The 19,701-nt window shown below is 38.2% G+C and overlaps 1 protein-coding gene across 1 annotated transcript; it reads right to left on the bottom strand.

Moving 5' to 3' along the window:
* On the bottom strand, nucleotides 1-19,701 carry LOC135464717 (trafficking kinesin-binding protein 1-like). Its single transcript, XM_064742229.1, has 13 exons — nucleotides 19,575-19,701; nucleotides 11,384-11,497; nucleotides 10,764-10,861; nucleotides 9,905-9,989; nucleotides 8,712-8,790; nucleotides 8,215-8,345; nucleotides 6,055-6,129; nucleotides 5,431-5,654; nucleotides 4,980-5,159; nucleotides 4,722-4,810; nucleotides 4,262-4,426; nucleotides 3,727-3,817; nucleotides 1-2,877 (listed from the first exon to the last, which is right to left on the bottom strand). Exons 1-13 carry the CDS (start codon nucleotides 19,584-19,586, stop codon nucleotides 2,118-2,120), a joined length of 2,103 nt encoding a protein of 700 aa, XP_064598299.1. The 5' UTR covers nucleotides 19,587-19,701; the 3' UTR covers nucleotides 1-2,117.

Below are 19,701 nucleotides of genomic sequence, written 5' to 3'. Positions count from 1 at the left end.
ATTACTGTATTTACAACAACGTGCATCAAGTAAAACAAGTTCGAAGTGTATAAGTATATAACGTATAGTTCAGAAAGAGATGTATAATGTAGATAAATAATATTTGTATTAAAAATTAAACCGGTTTCTTACCAACAAAGCTGCTCCAGATCTTATATAATGATTAAACCATATATGCAGAGTTATTTACAACAACAACGAAGTTTTAGTAGATAGCATATACGACTGGCAGAGAGGCAGTGATTTAGAAAGTCAACTTACATTTCATTGCTAATGTGCTTTTCTGCCGTTTAATTTTTACATATCTGAGAAGATTTATTGGTTTTACATATATCGGTGCATTTTCATGTAATATCTAGACCTGAGCAAATTATCACTTTGATATCTTAATAAGTTTGTGTTTCATGCAGAAAACGCAAAATGTCTCATCTTCCATCTGACAGATGGATTTCTCTTCGAAATTTGGTGCGAAATCTAGAAATCCATTGATTATCTTGTCGCCTGCATGAAATGAACTCGTCGTCTGTATTGAGCTCTCTGTAAAATCGGTCATAGTCACTATAAAAATTGTCTTCCGTCAGTTATACGGAGCACGACAAGCTCCACATACTACTACGTACACATTATTGCAAAGTAAATCCATTAAGAATATTTTTTAAATTAATAATGACAAGAAAAGCACACAATACACAATTTCTGGGTGACAGTGAAACGAAGGATTGGAAGAAATGCAACTTGGTATGCAAAAAGCTTTCCGATATCATTACCAGCTCGGAGGAACTATATTTTGGAAAAGCCGTTTAACTACTGTATTCTTTTCATGACTTTTTACAAAAGACGATCAACCATGTATAATTTTAACAATACTACGTGTAAACGCGTTTTTTTTAACAAAGTCGAAGGCTCCAATTAGTTCCTTAACAAAATACTTGAAAAACTTGAAAAGGTCATGTGTTTTAGTCTAAATTTAGTTCAGATGTAAGCAAAGTTTAACCAATGTAAATGAGAAAAATTGTAAATATACAATACAAATGTAACTTTCAGTTTCCATGTTTAACAAACAATAATACTGTGTAGTATCACTTTTGTCTATAGAAGTCTGGAATTGTGCAATGCAATCGGGAAAAATGTCATACATACATGATAAAATCTATTGATTACCTTACGTAATACTGATGTACACTGCTATACATAAAATAATATTGAAGTTGGAATTACAGACTTATTCAAAGAAAGCACTTGACAAAATGTTATCGAATATACAACGTAACCAAGATAAATACAAACTATTAACAAGTACATTTATATTTACATGTTTGTTATACGTTATATTGTATAGTCAACCTCACTCAATCGGCCTGTATATACAAAAATCTTTTAGCTGTGCAAATTTATTAAACGAATGTCATCAATATACAATACTCTATGGGGTCTATGTACATTTATTATCCAAGTAATCTATCTATTATTCACTTTACAATACACAAGAAATGGAACACACAACACTCATAGTTATTGTGACTGGTAAGCTCAATTTTAAACCTTTCTACAAACTGTACATGCTATTAAAATGTCTCCTCATATCTGGCGTCAAAGCAGACATTCGTACACCAGCCGTAAACCAAAATGGGCATTCCTCGTCAATAATAGCAAGGCCAATTTCCACAGCAATGCACACTTGAAATTTAGTATCAATGTCTGTTATAAAATATTGGCAATGAAGTTAACTTTCTATACAGGATGTCGTACAACATCAAAGCAGAAGTTAAGCACTCTTTCAGAATTCACTAAGTAATAAGAAAATTTCAGATTTGCTCAACCACACAGCAAAAATCTTGTAAATATTTGTGCTGTTGTTTAGGGTCTTCTTTGAATATCGCATTCACGAAAACCTATGAAATAGACCAACAATCTCTATTTGTAATGCGGTTAAAGGACGCGAAAGTAATATTAACAAAGAGCAATAAACAATTTATTACGAAAACATGACATTATTTCTACCCATGCGTAAATGTAAACTATGATTTTATCTTTAATAAGCACACACGCATTAACCACTCAATATATATATTAATATTTACAACTCATTAAACTCAGACGAACTCAGCACTGGCACTTTATGATGAGAAAATTCCCATTGTGATGTCATCCAAATATGATGTGACGTCATGGAATGTTGAGGTTGGCACTTCGGGCATCCCCCCGATTAGCAAATTGTTCCTCCTCAGGCTGGTAATTGTGTGTAGTACGCCGACATTTTGATCCGTCTGATTTTCCAATGGTTGGAACCCCAGTGGTTTTTTATTCTTCACAATCTTGATTTTCAGCTTGGTGGTGCGCTTGGGCGAACTTTTCTGCGTTCCCACCCGGAGTTTCAGTTTTGGTCCTGTGTAAGGAGGCGGTGTTTCCGGGGTGCAGGGTTTGCGGATTGGAGTAGGATTATCTCCCTTGGACTGGTCCCCAGACGACAGCCGTTTCAACACTTGTAGGATTTGCTTCTTAACCAGATCATGAATCCCGAATCCACCCGACGACCGTCGGGGATCGGAAGTTGGGGGAATTATGGGTCTTCCGAAGCGACTGTGAGAGCAGACGTTAAGTCCCATCTGAGCCGGGACGCTGTGGCGACGTAAGCAAGAGTTTTGAAAGCTCGGTAGGCCTAGCCCTGTGCTCCTGTCTGACTCCAAGTTTTCTGGCAGGGACTCTTGAGAAAGAAGCCTGTCTGCTCGAGGGTAAGAAGTCGCCCTAAATCCCGACAACTGAACCTGGTCCACGAGCGAGTTGGATCTCGGCCTCCGCTTTGGTATCGGTGTACTTTCCACGTTCTCGTGATTTTGGTGTTGTTGTTGTTGTTGTTGTTGGACGCCATAACAGGAGCTGGAAGTGGAGAAGAAAAGATTAGATAAAAGAGGATTCATATGTGACGTACTCTTCGGTGGGCCCGGGTGGCTATTTCAGATCCTCTCTTCGTACAGGGCTGGCAGAGTAATATGGCCACAGCGGCAGCCCATGGTAAAATGTACATCATTTCACGTCATGTCCGAGAAGTCCTTTCTACACGTTGTCTGTAGTCCAAATTTAAACAAGTGTCAACGTTGGCTCTTACCTCTCAGCTTGCCCACGCACACACACAACATTTACTGGTATATTCCACTCTGTAATAACGCACCAGCTCCGTACTCACGACATGACAACCCATTTCAAAACAAAGCAGCCATTAGGCCCGTCTTTTCAGGTTTAACGAGCATGCGCCATCCAGGAACGACAACTTTTTGCCATTACCAAGTGGAGTCATCGTGGGGTGTTGCGTGTGTGGGCGTAGTGAGAGGTAAGAGCCACAGTCACACCTGTTATGGACTGCAGAGATCGATTAGAAAATATTTATCGGACTCGTCGTGAAACTCCATTGGTTTTCCATTGGTTGCCCCTGCGGGTATAATACCCCGCCAGCCCAGTATTACGAGAGGATTTGAAAGCAGTCTTCGGTATTCTAGCCTGTTTTATGCTGGTATTTGTGATGGTGGAGAGCACGGCTATGTTGTGGGTAGTACACAATCAGCAGTGTAATTTACACTTAAAGCGGTTACAAGACGAGTTAGGGCAACATACATTCAAAAGTCAGTTTCACAGAAGTGTTTTACTCGAGAGCCTGTCATTGGAGACTAATAACAATAATATATCCTCGACGCTCAAGATGCCTTTTACATGTGGTCCTTGGATACTTACATCCCCTGAATGAATTCTTCAGAAAGTGCCTGTCGAAATTCGCTGCAGTGACTCATTTCGCTGCCGCAAAGCTCGTCATAATCCAGGTCATCTACAAAGAGGGGTTAATATTCCATAACTAATATTTCTTAAAAAAAATGTTAACAATATCTACCACTGACGCCACAAATTCAATTCCTGGTCAGATGAGACTAGAGAACGCCCAGCTAAGGATAGCAGGTAAGTCTATGAGTATGTGAACAAAGCTAATATGGTTGTTAATGGAAATATCAAACCTGTGACTTCTGGGTATTGCTTTAATGAAAAGCTAATATGGTTGTTAATGGAAATATCAAACCGGTGACTTCTGGGTATTGCTTTAATGAAAAGGGTGCTATACTTCTTAATGTTTTATCGAAGTACTTGTACTTGCAAAATGATGGACGTCTCTAGAAATAATTACGGTGATTTTTGAAATAAATTAAATAAATAACAGACAATAACAGGTTAGAATGAAGTGCATAAAATGGTTTGACTAATTCTATTGACGGCTTACCATCTTCCTCGGGGTCACTCCACGCGAGTCCGTGATTGCTCCAATCAGTACGTGAGCCTCGCTCTGAGTCCTGCTCGTGACGACTATATACGCCATCACGTTCTTCTAGAAGTTTTGTCAAAGAGGGCGTGGCCAACCGTTGCCATTGGTGAAGAGTCTCTGAACCTGAATGTTAAAGTTTAAAAAATGCACGACTTTCTTTATAGGTGTGATTTAACCTCACAGTTTCAGCGGTATAAACTTAATAGGACAACGTGGCTATCATTCTGCATTTTATTTGTGTATCATATTTCGTGCTCACATCTGTTTAGAATTGTGTCACTTGTTATTACATATACATTATGTAAACGTACATTACTGACTGACATGAAAAGTTGGTGCTAGGTCAAAAATCTCCTTGTTCACTTTCGCACCTACATGTATACAAACAAAGTGTGAGAGAAAGATCATACAAACGTACCTTCCAAAGGTTTCACGATTTGTAACTTCTTAGGGAGAGTCCGGCGTCTGCGCTTAACATTGGATGTTTGGTACACATGACTTCCAAAACTACAACAGGTGCAAACAAGCTTAACTTGAGAACACTAAGAGCAGTGAACGTAAGAATATCGAAAAATTGGATAGTCTGTATTGGTGAAAGACTTTATAATCAAAAATGAAAAGTTGCACTTTTCGGTGGATTTTCAACGAGAAGTTGTTTTAAAGTGGGTGTGGTTACCTGTTTTCATCATCCGATCCCAAATCACCGCACCCTGAATCTCCTCCAATCGAATAAGTCGACGATCGTTCGATTTGCATACTTGAATCCGAAACTGAGGCTGTGCTGTGCATATTGTCTTGGAGATCATCCAAGAACATATTCGCAGAGCGAACCGTTTCAAAAACTTTCGAAATAGGACTGGAAACAGAGGAACAGTTATGTTACAGATTAGGACATTAACATTGAAAACTTGAAGACGTGTTATTGGCTGGAAGTTATACTTAAAGTATTATTCTTTGTTACCTGTCAGTGGCTTAAACTTATGGAGACATACTGTGCTAAAACACAGCATGGATTCAAATAAAATCATTACCATCACAGGTATTACATGGTAGTTTCAACGTCTAGACACTCTGGTCATTTAGGGACGTATGAAATTCATTTGTACAAACTAGTATAACATTTTTACCTTGACACAGGACTGTATGTCGGGGACACCAGCTCGTTATGAGGACTCAAACAGTCTTCTAATTCCTCCTTTAACGAACGGTGTTGCTCACAGAATTCCTCTACGGAAAAGGTTCGAGAACGTCCGTACCGACTCGGCTCTAACACGCGCAGACGATGCGCCTCATCTCGGCGGGCTTCGTAAAGTTTCCGGAGATTGTCGATTTCATCCTGTCTTACTTTCATCTGAAGACAGAGAATATAAAACAAATGGAATAAAATAATGCCAGTGTATGTGAATGAATACCACAAATATTAATCCCTCAGCATAACAGGATCAGTTCATACTAATGGGGTAGAGCGCGTGAATCCATGCAGTTCTGACTTGTCCGACTGAAGCTTTAAGTCAGAAAGTTTGCTATGCATCTGGCCAAGGGCGGTTGTTTAAGCTGAGCACTGTTTCACAAACCACTCTGCCAGATGCAGTATACACAAAACATTATAGAATACAACGTTCACCGGCTTGCAGTACATAAATCAATCACTGGCAATTGATTTTGGGTATGAGGACATGATCGACTGTGTGGCTTAATTTAATTACCACCAAAGCTGTGGACAAGCCGTACAATATAGAATTTAGATTTACCTCGTCTAAAATACTGTGTTCTCGTTGTACGAACTCTTCTATCTGCTTGTCTTTGACGTCCAAATCATGTCTGACCTGAGAAAAGAATGAAACATGAGTTCAAAAGGTGGACATGAAATGCAGGGAACATGACAGTATGTTGGACAACATTTCGACCGTTATTCTGGATAGCAGCGTATTCTTCATTGGTAAAGCAGAAAATTAGGTATCCTCCGTTATAATGATTAAAATATCCTGTTTTCTTACAGCAGAGAGTCACATGAAGGTATCCTCCATTATACAGATTAAAATATCCTTCATTGTTACAGTAGAAAAGTAGGTATCCTCCATTATACAGGTTAAAATATCCTCCATTGTTACAGCAGAAGGTTATATGTAGCTATCCTTCATTATACAGATTAAAGTATCCTTCATAGTTGCAGCAGAAAATTAGGTATCCTCCATTATACGGATTAAAATGTCCTCCATTGTTACATTAGAAAGTTACATATAGGTATCCTCCATTCTACACATTAAGATATCCTTCATTGTTACTGCAGAAAGTCACATGTAGGTATCCTCCATTCTACAGATTAAAATATCCTCCCTTTTTACAGCAGAAAGTTATATGTAGCTATCCTTCATTATATAGATTAAAGTATCCTTCATAGTTGCAGCAGAAAATTAGGCATCCTCCATTATACAGATTAAAATATCCTCCATTGTTACAGCAGAAAGTTATATGTAGCTATCCTTCATTATACAGATTAAAGTATCCTTCATAGTTGCAGCAGAAAATTAGGCATCCTCCATTATACAGATTAAAATATCCTCCATTGTTACAGCAGAAAGTTATATGTAGCTATCCTTCATTATACAGATTAAAGTATCCTTCATAGTTGCAGCAGAAAATTAGGTATCCTCCATTATACGGATTAAAATGTCCTCCATTGTTACATTAGAAAGTTACATATAGGTATCCTCCATTCTACACATTAAGATATCCTTCATTGTTACTGCAGAAAGTCACATGTAGGTATCCTCCATTCTACAGATTAAAATATCCTCCCTTTTTACAGCAGAAAGTTATATGTAGCTATCCTTCATTATACAGATTAAAGTATCCTTCATAGTGGCAGCAGAAAATTAGGTATCGTCCATTGTACGGATTAAAATGTCCTCCATTGTTACATTAGAAAGTTACATGTAGGTATCCTCCATTCTACACATTAAGATATCCTTCATTGTGACAGCAGAAAGTCACATGTAGGTATCCTCCATTCTACAGATAAAATATCCTTCATTGTCACAGCAGAAAGTTACATGTAGCCATCCTTCATTATACAGATTAAAGTATCCTTCATAGTTGCAGCAGAAAATTAGGTATCCTCCATTATACGGATTAAAATGTCCTCCATTGTTACATTAGAAAGTTACATATAGGTATCCTCCATTCTACACATTAAGATATTCTTCATTGTTACTGCAGAAAGTCACATGTAGGTATCCTCCATTCTACAGATAAAATATCCTTCATTGTCACAGCAGAAAGTTACATGTAGGTATCCTCCATTCTACAGATTAAAATATCCTTCATTGTCACAGCAGAAAATCACATGTAGGTATCCTTCATCATACAGATCACAATATCCTTCATTATTACATCAGGAAGTTAGGTATTCTCCATAATACAGATTACAGAGCATTAGTTATTCCGCTGCGCTAGCATGCTAAGCACTCGGCCATGGGGGCCTCTAATTTCATAATTTATTCAACAAAAACAGCAATTACAGCAAGAGTTCCGGGACACTAAGGCCTTCTATCCTCCAACCAATGCCTCAATGAATATGAAAATGATGGACAGTCAAATCCATAATAAACCTCAAGCAGCCAGGGGCTTCCGTGGCCGAGGGCGCTAGCAAGCCAGCACGGCGCAACGACCGAAGCCTCCCAGCAATGTGGTCACATTGAATTAAAGTCAGCTCATACTGGCTTCCTCTCCGGCCGTACGTAGGAAGGTCTGCCAACAACCTGCGGATGGTGGTGGGATTCCCACCATAATGCTGGCCACAATCGTGCCAGTGAAATATTCTTGAGTAAGGCGTAAAACACTAATATCAAATAAATAAATAAATAAATGAAGCAGACAAACACTCTGACTGTATTGTAAACGGTTCTCACCTTATCCATGACCTGATGCCAGGACTTTAACTTCTCTTTAAGTTGATCCTTCTCCAGCTGTAACGCCTCATTCCTATCCTCATGTGCTCTCACCGTCTCTTCGTGCCGGCGAACCTTCCTGTTCAAATTGTCTGTAGTGATAGACAAATATCAGAAACTCATTCAGCCACATTCGTCTCCATTACATATACGACTACATGCGTGTAATACGTTTATTTATTTATGTGATCTATGCTTTATTTATGTGATTTCTGCTTTACACCAGCATCAATTCCATATAAACATGAAAAAATGTACTTACATTTCAAAATAGAAATATTTTGTGGAATACAACGGCGCGTTATAATAATTTTGAGTTCACTACACATACAAAAATGGGACAGCAATTACAGTTGATGTGATTTATAATTTTTGTAATTATACATTTTCAAATAATTATAATTAATGTGTGAATTGATTGGATATACATCAGTTAATACATTAGTGGCCATATTCACCTATTTGCTTAAGGTAAGACTGTTTCAGGCTTTCAAGTTTTGCTGCTCTGTCTTCTAACTCGGCTTTTCGTGACTCCAGCTGAAAAATCACAGCGAATGCATTCAGGATATAAATTGTAAGTTACTAACTGAATCACAGTAACTAGAACGTTATCAACGAATGTCACAGACACTTCGTCCCACGACAAATTGTGTGGAAGGCACAAAATACACTTAGACGCAAAATACACAAACGTGACGCAGTATTTGGTTTACACCACTTGCAACAAAATGCTTCTTGTTTGTAGGGCAACTGACAAAAATTTATTTATTTATCTGATTGTTGTTTTACGCCGTGCTCAAGAATATTTCGCTTATACGACGGCGGCCAGTATTATGGTGTGTGGAAACCGGGCAGAGCCCGGGGGAAACCCACGACCATCCGCATGTTGCTTCGAGAACTTACGGCCGGAGAGCTGACAAAAATGAAACAGAGACTGAACAAGATCATTTTTCCCAAATGGTACTGATTGGAATCTGAGGATACCTTCCTAAAATACATCCATCGTGCGCCACTCGAGTTCCTTTTTTGGCATTGTCAAGACGTTGTTCAATGCCATTTTGTCGCTTTTTATTGGCGACCAGTATCTGATGGATGGGGAAAATCACAGTGCCCGTGGTAAAGCATTGGCATTTGACAAGTCACACCGACAAACTTTTCAATGTGTGCCATGTTGGTGGAGGTCATGTGATCTCCTGCGAGCTTCATGTAAGAGTACACGAAAAAAAACATGCATCATCGACCGCTTATTGCCACACAGGATCCGGGAAGAATGGAAGCTAAGGGAATCTTGAGAATTCCATGTCAGCGATTGGTGCTAAAGCTATGCCTGGTGTCATTGGTAATTAAGCCGCGTTTGAATTGACTGAGTGACTGGGCCTAGTTGTTCAAAGATGGAAGGATTAAGTCTAGTATTAGCTTTAGTCTAGACTAAAGTAAAAGCTTTGCATTAGGCCATGACTGCTATTAAGATTTAAACCTGGCCTAACTTTTAATACACTTTTGAACAACGGGCCTGTCTTGTATGACGGCGGTCTGGTATCCTCTCGGTCTCTCGAAACTTAAAGCCACAGTGGAAACAGTGAGATTCGAACCGAGCAATCACTTTGATCATCTGGTTAGCCAGATTCCCTCACGAGTTAGGATACTTTACCTCTAATGTCAGCTCCCACTTCTCATGTTCAAGCTGATGGGCTCTTGACTCTAGCGTGTCCAGCGTGGTCTTCAGATGGCTGTCTCTGTGGGGGATATCATGAGGTTTCATCGGTAATAATTAATAAACCAAAAAGTACGATTTACTGTTGAAAATCAATAACAGTTTGCTGTGCATGTTTCTGACGGAAAATGTGCTGTGCAAGTCATGTAAACTATTTCACATCCCAGCAGGGTCACGAAGCTGTCTAAGACAAGTGAAACTTATTGTTAAATGATGGTATTTTTCTTAAACATATATTTGAACTTGAACAGATGAAATATTCTTGAATAAGAAAGGATATATTTTCGTAAGTAATGAATTCTAAATACACCTATGTACGCACAATGTGAAAAACAAGACTATAATCTTTTAATATTGTTTTCGTCTTTGTTTTTTTACGGCTGGTGGCAAGAATGAGTGCTTCGGGTTTAATGCCGCACCCAACACTTTTTCAGTCATATGGCGACGAAGGAGTCCTTAGAGTGTATGTAATGTGCCTCCTTGTTGCAGGACGAGTATCCACCGCTCTTATAGCTAGTGCTGTTTCACTGAGACGACTTACCCAAGGCAACTAAGGCGCTCCGTCCGAGCCATTACATAGCATGATACAGGTCAATCAATCGCTGGACTTTCCCTTTAATTCTGAACGCCAAGCGATGAAGTTACAACTTCCTGTTTTAAGGTCTTAGGTGTGACCCGACCCAGGATTGACACTGGATCTACCGCCTCCCGAGGCGGTGGCTCTACCAACTGTGCTATCGGGGCGGTCAAGCCGGGCGGTCGGGGGATGTGTTTACGTGAATTAATATATACTTACCTATTTGCAGAGGTTGTACGCTCAAGAGTTTCTATTTCTTTGTGGTACAAGCTCATCAGCACTTGTTTCTGGCTCAACTCATGACTCAACTGCTGCACCTACAAAACAAATAAAAGCATTTGATAAAATACATTTTGTTATCAAATCTAATGTTCAACACCTTGCATGGGACGAGCGTAACAACCGCTTGTCCACCATGCTGGCAGCAAGGCTCGGGCATGGATTCTCAAGTTTGATCACGCTATCCGTCCATAATCCACGTCTGTTTTTTACCGGGTCGACTTCTAAGATATGTCGACCGAACCCATCTCATAGCTTTCATGTATTATCTTCAACTACATGCCCAGTACACATGGAGTTAATTATATTGAGCGCTGCAAAGATATAAGTAATGGCGGAAAACGGGTTTTAAAAGTGTTGGGTGAGTTTCTGTAAATACAGCCAGATCCATGCATTTGTTATTGTAGCATGAAGTGTATGGTTGCAGTATATGGTAATGGACCATCTTAGGTTAATATTAACCTATACCTTGGCCATTTTTAGTCAGCAGGTTTGTCAGATACAGGCAAAGGTCAGTGGTTTGTTGTGTATCCATAAAGCAACCCAGAAAATTTGCCTACCTTATCTTCCGCATTTTCAACCTCGTTCCGGAGAAGACTGTTCTCTTCTTGTAGCGATTGGTTGGATTTATACAGATTAAGTATCACGGTGTCCTCCGAAATCGTTTCATCGTCCTTAAACCACAAAACATAACAGCGCCTTTTAATTTATCAACTATTTTTATTTGTTTACTTTGAACACCGTATTCAGGAATTTCTCACCCCTCTGACTACTGTCAGGTTTGTGGGTGGAGGAAACCGGAGTGCCCGAAATAAACCACCAACCTTGGTCGCTCAGGTGCTTGACAAAGTCGGAATAACTAGAGCTGGATTCGAACCCGTGATCGCGTGAAGGACATAACCGTTGCCGTGAATCAGAGGTGTAACCTGATGAGCCCGACACAGTCCCGATGACACCATTTTAGAAGTAAATGTTATCAAGACTACTTGCACCGGTAATTACAAAACTTTAAAGAAACATACGTGTCAGTGCTTAAGGAACTTCTTGGTAAACACGGAGTTTTTATTAGTTTAAAGTATGCCCAAATTGTTTGCATTTTCATAACTTTCTAACAGCTTGAGAGTGGATAAGGCAATGCAAAGATGAAATCTAAGTTGTTTGACGATTCTCAAAATCTCAACATACACGCTATTTGATTTTAGGTGATGATGCACTTTATCGAAAGAAAGTGTCGTGTTGATTGCTAAGGGACCCGCGAGAAAAAGCTGATGTTAACTGTTTGAAGTTATTAAGTGTGTGCGCTTCAATCATAAGAAAAACTGTACGACCATCGCCAATGGGAACCAACTCCTTCCACGACCATTTGAGTTGCACTGATTCGTATCTTAGGCATTCATGCATACCGAGCAGTATATGTTATGCATATGTTAGCAGTTTGTTTTTCCATAAAAATGTACTTTTCACAGGCAAAGATAAACATTTTAGGTTTATCATGTTTGTTTACTTTCTTTCAGACAAATCGATAGTACTTACTAGGTCACCGGTCAAGGTAAAATAGTGTTTACAACTTCGACAGATAAACCTGCGTCATAACTTTTACCAGTCGTATACATAATAAAGATAAAACCATTTATCCGTCTAGGGTTTCAGACGTCGTAAATTTTAACACAAAAACTAACAGTTTTTATGATAGCCCCAACGCAAGCCCAAAACCTTCTGGAATGATCGGATTTTGAGAAGGGCTTTACTGCCATCGACGTAGAAATGAGCTCGGTTACAATACCCTTTCAAATAAACAAAGAAACAAGACAGCACACAAAGAAAAAAAGAAAAACAAACAAAAAAAAAAGAAACTAGAACAATAACAAAAAACAGTACTGAAACAAAGAACCACAGAAATAAATTATTAAACAAAACAACTGAAAGTAAACAAAATATAAAAAAAAATAAATAAATGCCATGTATTATTTGCAATCTTTCTACTTTGGATTTAAAGTGGGTATAAAGGTCTCTTTTTATGAGCAATTTGTTAACTTAAGGCGGAGATATATGCCAGTCTAACCTACTTCTTTATCAAAGCGATGACGATTTTCACAAGGTTATCCCTTGAGCTGTCTGACAACTCGGATTTTTAAGCGATTTATTACATCACAAGTGGTAGCGGTAGAAATATTCCATTTGTGTTCAGGGATTGCCCTACGGCTCGGTAAGTTTGCAGCCAGCTATGCATGTTTGGAGGTTCGCTTGTAGATCTTGCCAACGAGAAAATGTCCAGGCAGTCGACACGTGACTGTATTAACTTATGAGGGTAATGGACACAACCTCTGCGCACTAGAAAATCTGTAAATGTATGTTCATTTGTACTGCAATCCTTCATACATGTAGCTCCGTGTATATAAATGAAAAATGCGTGCGTCTTGTCAGGGAAGGTTGGGATGGTGCCCTCGTCGCATGACGGTGCTTAAGTTTGCATATTTGGTTGACATGCACTCAAAAAATTACTATGTTAATTTTACCGGCAAGTCTGTTGTCTGAGTGATGCTAGAATGTATTATGTTAATGCAGTAGATTTTTCTGTTAAATATAACACACATATTCTGTTAATTCAACATAAAGATTCTGTTAGACTAACAAGATATTCTGTTGCATATCACAGAATATTGTGTTATAATAACGGAACACATTGTAGCATCACTTAGACAACAGACTTTCCGTTAAAATTAACAGGTTAATGTTTTGAATGTTTAAGAACTACTTACCTTGACTCCAAATTTGATAACACAAATCCAACAAATGTTTCAAAAGATATAACTCATTCTGACCATCTGTTTACTTCGGTACGGAGAGACGTACATAGTGGGAGTCAGTGAGCTGTAGTTGAGTATGGTGGGGGGTGGGGGGGGGGGGGGGGGTGGGGGATGTGGGTGGGGGGGATTTGGGTTCATCTCATAGTGAACAATGAAGTTGGTTGGCAGCCAACTATTGAGCCAGAAATATGCTGACTGTGTGAAAAGGTGATAAACATTTGACGGCGAGTCTATGCAATGTTCAGACACAAACAGGGCTTTGACCACTTCTTCAGGGGGACGTGACATGCTTTACAGACGTGTAGATTCTCTCACTGTGTCTGGTGAGGGGAGAGGGCGTTGATCGCGTGATCAAGACGTCTGATGTTAACGTTCTGGATTGAGATATTCTTACTTAATATTCAAAGTCTCCAACCCTACTATAAATTTTACTATACAGCAGATAAATTTTGCTATTTAATAAGCTTATATATACAGGCATTAAGTTTAAAGCTTCAAATTTAAGATACAAAAATAGAAATTAAATTATATTAATGAGGGAAAAAAATAAATAATAATAATAATAAAAAAATAAAACAATGATGTCCGACTGTCGTGCATGTCTGTCGACTTAAAACTGCAAGATAATCAAATTTTTTTCTAAGAAGCATCTTTTCATTTTAGTGTACATTCAGGTTTTTTTGGTATGTTACATGCATAAATCTAGTCATTTTTTAGAACAATCTCTGAAGAAATACTTTCTCATTTAAGTGATTTTAAAGGATGTTCATGCATGCATTAAATGCACTGTTCATGAATCAGTGTTTTAAATAACCTCTACAGAAATCTTATCCATGCAAAAAAGAAATAAAACGACAAAAAAATAAACAAGTAATACCACCGGATCTCACGGAAGTTAGCATAGTTACTTTAAACTTATGTGGTTAATAAAAGAGATGAAAATGTGAAGCAGTGTATATTTGTTTATTTATTTATTTATTTATTTGATTGGTGTTTTATGCCGTACTCAAGAATATTTCACGACCAGCATTATGAAGGGAGGAAACCGGGCAGGGCCCGGCGGAAACCCACGACCATCCGCAGGTTGCTGGAAGACCTTCCCAATTAGGGCCGGAGAGGAAGCCAGCATGAGCTGGATTTGAGCTCACAGCCACCGCATTGGTGAGAGGCTTCTTGGTCATTACGCTGCGATAGCGTGCTAACCAACTGAGCTATGGAGGCCCCCAATGCATATTTGGAATGTTGTTTTGCAACATATCAAAAAAGCACCTAGAAAGACATGCATTGTGTGACATCAGTGATTATACACGGAAAATGCATGACTTGGTTTCGAACTGTTGCTACGTGCAACTTTTACACACACCCTAATGAGAGTAGGCCTATACCGGTGCCGTATACTATAGTCTACTTTTTAGGGAGTCTCCTATATTCAACTCTCTACAAAATCGGTCATATACTCAGTACCAAAATTGCCTTTAGTCAGTGACACGTAACAACAAAAGCTTTACAAATACATGTAGATATGTTGAATGTCCATAATATCACAGAGAAAATGCAGTTAGAATACTTTTTCTAATTCATAATGTTAAACTCCGTATGCTTAGTTTCGACACAAAGAACACATTGCGTCCGGTGACGTCATAATTATTCAAAAGCAAGTTGCATGCTGGAGAATGGGCGTGGAGAGTAACTTATTTTACGATGGCTTCACCAACAGGCGGTAAGAACAAACTCCACGCAGTAACAAAGCCTACACTACCGTCTCTGCGAACACATTCCATTGCTTTCATTTCCTAACATTCATCTCTAAATCTATACTGCCGTGGGATCATATACTACAAGAGATAATATAAAATTCATTTATTCAGGTTATATTATAATAAAACAATATTATAAACAATATTAAATATGACAGTGTTAGTAACAGAGTTAATAGTTAAATCGATAGCAGTTTAGGTAACTGGTGTTGCCCTCCATCGAAACATGTTCAACTCCGCTCAAAATCCAGCATGTCACTGTTTTTTTTTAATATTTCTGACTTCACCCCGAGGCAATGGGTTCTTACCGTCGAAACCGAGCTTTTGGACGTTAACATTATGAGTGGAAAATGTGTTCTAACTTTTCCTTGCAAGAATATGAACTTTCAATATGTCGACCTGTAGAGCTTGTGTTGTTACGTGTCGCTGATTAAAGGCAATTTTGGTGGCGAAAATGACTGATTTTACTGACAGTAGAATATAGGCCTAAGCGACTCGCTAAAATAAACACACTATAAGTTAGAACCACTTCAGCGCTTCTGTATGACAAAATATTACATTAATATAAATTCTGTGATTATCTTGAAATGAAAATTGGTATTCGTTGTTAAAATTTATTCCGATCATTTCTTGGTTTTAGTGACGTGTTTGAAGCCGATAAAACTCTTACCATTTAGACGCAATTTTGTTCCGTGCTGATGTCGGACATTGTTCCGCAATTAAATAATAATTAGCGCAGGTAGCATGACGTGGCAGATACGTTTTGTTTTTGTCGCAATACTACCCCCCCCTTACCACTCCTTCCCCATTTGACACGGTTTCGTTAAAGCTGTCCACTACACACGGAAGTTTTTCGTTACAACACGTTTCGCACCATTATACCAACACCGTGACGTAAATAGGTCGGTTAATTCTATTTTCTGGCTGTTTAACTGACAGGTGAATTTAGGGAATTGAAAAAAACAAAGGGCTCGACTATTATGTATCATCACTTCTGTTGTTTATGTCACTTATTTTAAATGAAAAACAGTAATTAATCATAATTAGTTATCATTTGAATGCAAAATAATTAAATGTTGATGTAATATGATGTATCTTTGTACAAATATTTATTATCTCCACTACGTATGGTTTCCGTAACAAATGAAAATTGTATCACATGTAATAGGTTTGTTCACAAATCTTCCTGTATTAAACGAGAGATTTCATCATTAAAACATGCAACGTCCAGCATGATGTTAGAAAGTAGCAAATTTAAAGGGAGTCACGAGAAATTAATGGACAAGGGGTGTCGCACACCAGGAGTCAAAAGGTTTCGGTAGACCAGCGAACGGCAGCCAGAAAATATGGATATATAAGAAGACCTTTCATTACAAGCTTTAGTGTCATATTAGAATGCGGAAAACCGCCGGGATAATCATCAGTGTTCGTTTCACTGCAGTTTCTCATCTGCTGCAAAAAATAGTCCACCGCGGTTGAGTTTTGTTTTGTTGTGGCTAACGTTGCTGTTTTACATGCTAGCGCGAGATGCAGCTCGAGGGTTTGTAAGAAGTACAGTTGTACAAGTTGTTAAAATTCATACGGCATATTCTGATGAAAAGAAATACCCAATGTTATACTGCTGGATTCAAAACCACAGTTTCCGTATACATAGTAATTCAATTTTCTTATCACATATTTGGTCAGTCTTTGCTTACAATATGCTTGTACGATTTTCCTCACAAACAATGTGGTATTTGCTGGCAGATCAAGAGACAAATTGCTGAACCACAATAACATGCAATTCATTACAAACTTCTCCAGGGACATGAATTCTCACTAATGATCATGCACCTGATTCAAAGATCATGCACTTGATTAAAAGATCTTGCAACTATTTAAAAGATCATGCACCTGGTTAAAAGATCATGCATTTGATTAAAAGACCATGCACCTGATTAAAACTTTGTGCACCTGATTAAAACTTCATGCACCCGATTAAGGCCTACGTAGCCATTCATTAAATTCAGTTCTATGGAATATATTACATATGTTTTATGTATTTGGGGTTTTGCGAAAGGAGTAAATGGTTCTTCACAACCCAAAACAACTTCGTGTTTGAAGATTAAGTATTTCCAAGTGAAACATACATAGTCGTATTTAAAACCAGTGATGTGAAAATGTCAGAAAATTACAAAAATGAATACAGCTGCTCTCTGATGGATTCGAACCCATACATGTTCACGGTGCAAATGGGTCAACCTTGGGTCATCCAGCTCATCTCCACAGCGTGTTCATTGTTTAACATTTACGGATATCCCACTGAGAACTGACACGGATATTTCAGGATATTTTTGTACCTAACACTTATTACTCATTTAAATTGTGCCAGCGCCCCCTGGTGTGTGACGCTGCATCTCCCGAGCCAACAAGTCACGCAGGCACAGAGAGTTTACGGTGAAGCACGAGATCTGCCAAGGCTATTCAATGCTTCTGACGAGAAAAAATCACGCGGAGTTTTGACTGGCATATGACCACGAGTATGACAGGTGAAAAACTGGAAAATGGAAAACATCACGACCTACAGTAGGTATCCATACCATCATGGCCTGTAAGGCAAACTGCAATTTGTACATAATACAATATTCAATCAACGCTAACACCGGGTGTTTGTGGTATGGCCTAACTGATAGCCTAAATAATCCAGTTTTTATTTCGGCACGTTTTGTTGTGAAGTCTTAATTTTTTAATGACCGGTTGAGTTAAATATACTTTATCGCGTCGATCTAAGTATTACCCTAACTGCTGTATAACTACCTGTTTTTTTTTTTTAATATAATTTGGACAATATCATATTGTACATGTCTTTAAAGGAATATTTGGCTTCTATTAAAGTGTTTGTTTGACTCCTCTTTAAAAGTTTATTCGGTGCCTCTTCGAAGGTTTATTTGAGGCCTCTTAAAAATTTTGACACCTCTTTAAAGTTTTATTTGGTGCATCTTTAAAGGTTTATTTGACACCTCTTTAAGGTTTATTTGGTGCCTCTGTAAAGGTTTATTTGACACCTCATTAAAGTTTTATTTGACGATTTTTTAAAGGTTTATTTGCCGCCTCTGTATAGGTTTATTTGACACCTCTTTAAAGGTTTATTTGGTGCCTCTGTAAAGGTTTATTTGACACCTCGTTAAAGTTTTATTTGCCGATTGTTTAAAGGTTTATTTGCCGCTTCTGTATGGGTTTATTTGACATCTCTTTTAAGGTTTATTTGATGTATCTGCAAAGGTGTATTTGGGGCCTCTACAACTGTCAGCGTTCACGGGTAAGAGATATTCTTTGAAATATGAATAGTGCTTTATATAGGTAAAAATATGTTGCTATTCTGAGAAATTACTCGCGACAAAATATGCTGCCATTCTGAAAAAAATACTAGCCACATGTTATACGGTGCATTCACTACGCCATTACTCATGTCAGTCATAAACCAATCATATCAAAGCAAACATAAATAATTTGCATGCGTGGTAGCTTAACAAGAAAATTCCAAAGAGGAAAATGGAATTAATATACCAATGTGTGTATTTTCTGTACTATGTGTACCATTAGCTCGCATGGATAGCATGCACGGGATTATAGGTTCCATCGTAATGCACTGAAGAAACGGCGTAAAACACAAATGAAATAAATAAATCGGCGAAGAATAGCATTTCTCATAGTATCGCTGTCAATTAACCAGTAAAACGACTGAATATCCACAGACATGTAACTTGGTTCAGGACGTACAGTGTCATAATACAATTTCTTGCCTGGTTTAATGCCAGTTTACAATCCCATGCATTCGGTGCAACATATATATCCAGTTTATCATCAATTTATTGTGAACATATTGAAAACTTTGGCCTCGGAGATCGTGCAAGACTCCCATTGTTTATCACCTCAATAGTAAACATAAATTTTTATCCACATATTAAGGTTTTATGTTGTGCAATGTATTAAAGAATCAATGAATAAATAAGTTAAAGGTAGATTTGTACTCATAAAACAGAACTTTGTTTAAAGGCATTAGAGTTTTAGAGGAAGAACAAAAATTTTGATGAGGATAATCGTATATAATTGGTAATGTTATTAGGCTTTTCGTACCACGATATACAGTTTCAGAAGAGATATAAGTCCTGTTAGTTAATCAGGTGAAGTATAAAATACAGGTTTACCTGTGGTAGCATGGTGTCTGTCAAAGTGAGGGCCGAGGTGGTTTGCAGTCACACTATGAGGATAGAGTCGACTGGCAGGCAGCCCAGCAGATATAGGAGTTTATCGGTGAGGAGCTCTGTGTTAGTT

Source organism: Liolophura sinensis, chromosome 4 (genome assembly GCF_032854445.1).
Source record: "Liolophura sinensis isolate JHLJ2023 chromosome 4, CUHK_Ljap_v2, whole genome shotgun sequence".
Taxonomy (NCBI): Eukaryota; Metazoa; Mollusca; class Polyplacophora; order Chitonida; family Chitonidae; genus Liolophura; species Liolophura sinensis.
Note: the sequence above shows the minus strand (reverse complement) of the source record. Positions and strands in the feature narration are given on the sequence as shown.

Bases quoted from the DNA above. Each gene is read 5' to 3' on its own strand.
- LOC135464717 (XM_064742229.1), bottom strand. The intron at 5,160-5,430 runs GTAAAAATGTTA...CTCTGTTTCCAG, and splicing joins ACATACAGTCCTGTGTCAAG to TCCTATTTCGAAAGTTTTTG. The intron at 4,811-4,979 runs GTAACCACACCC...CACCTGTTGTAG, and splicing joins GGATCGGATGATGAAAACAG to TTTTGGAAGTCATGTGTACC.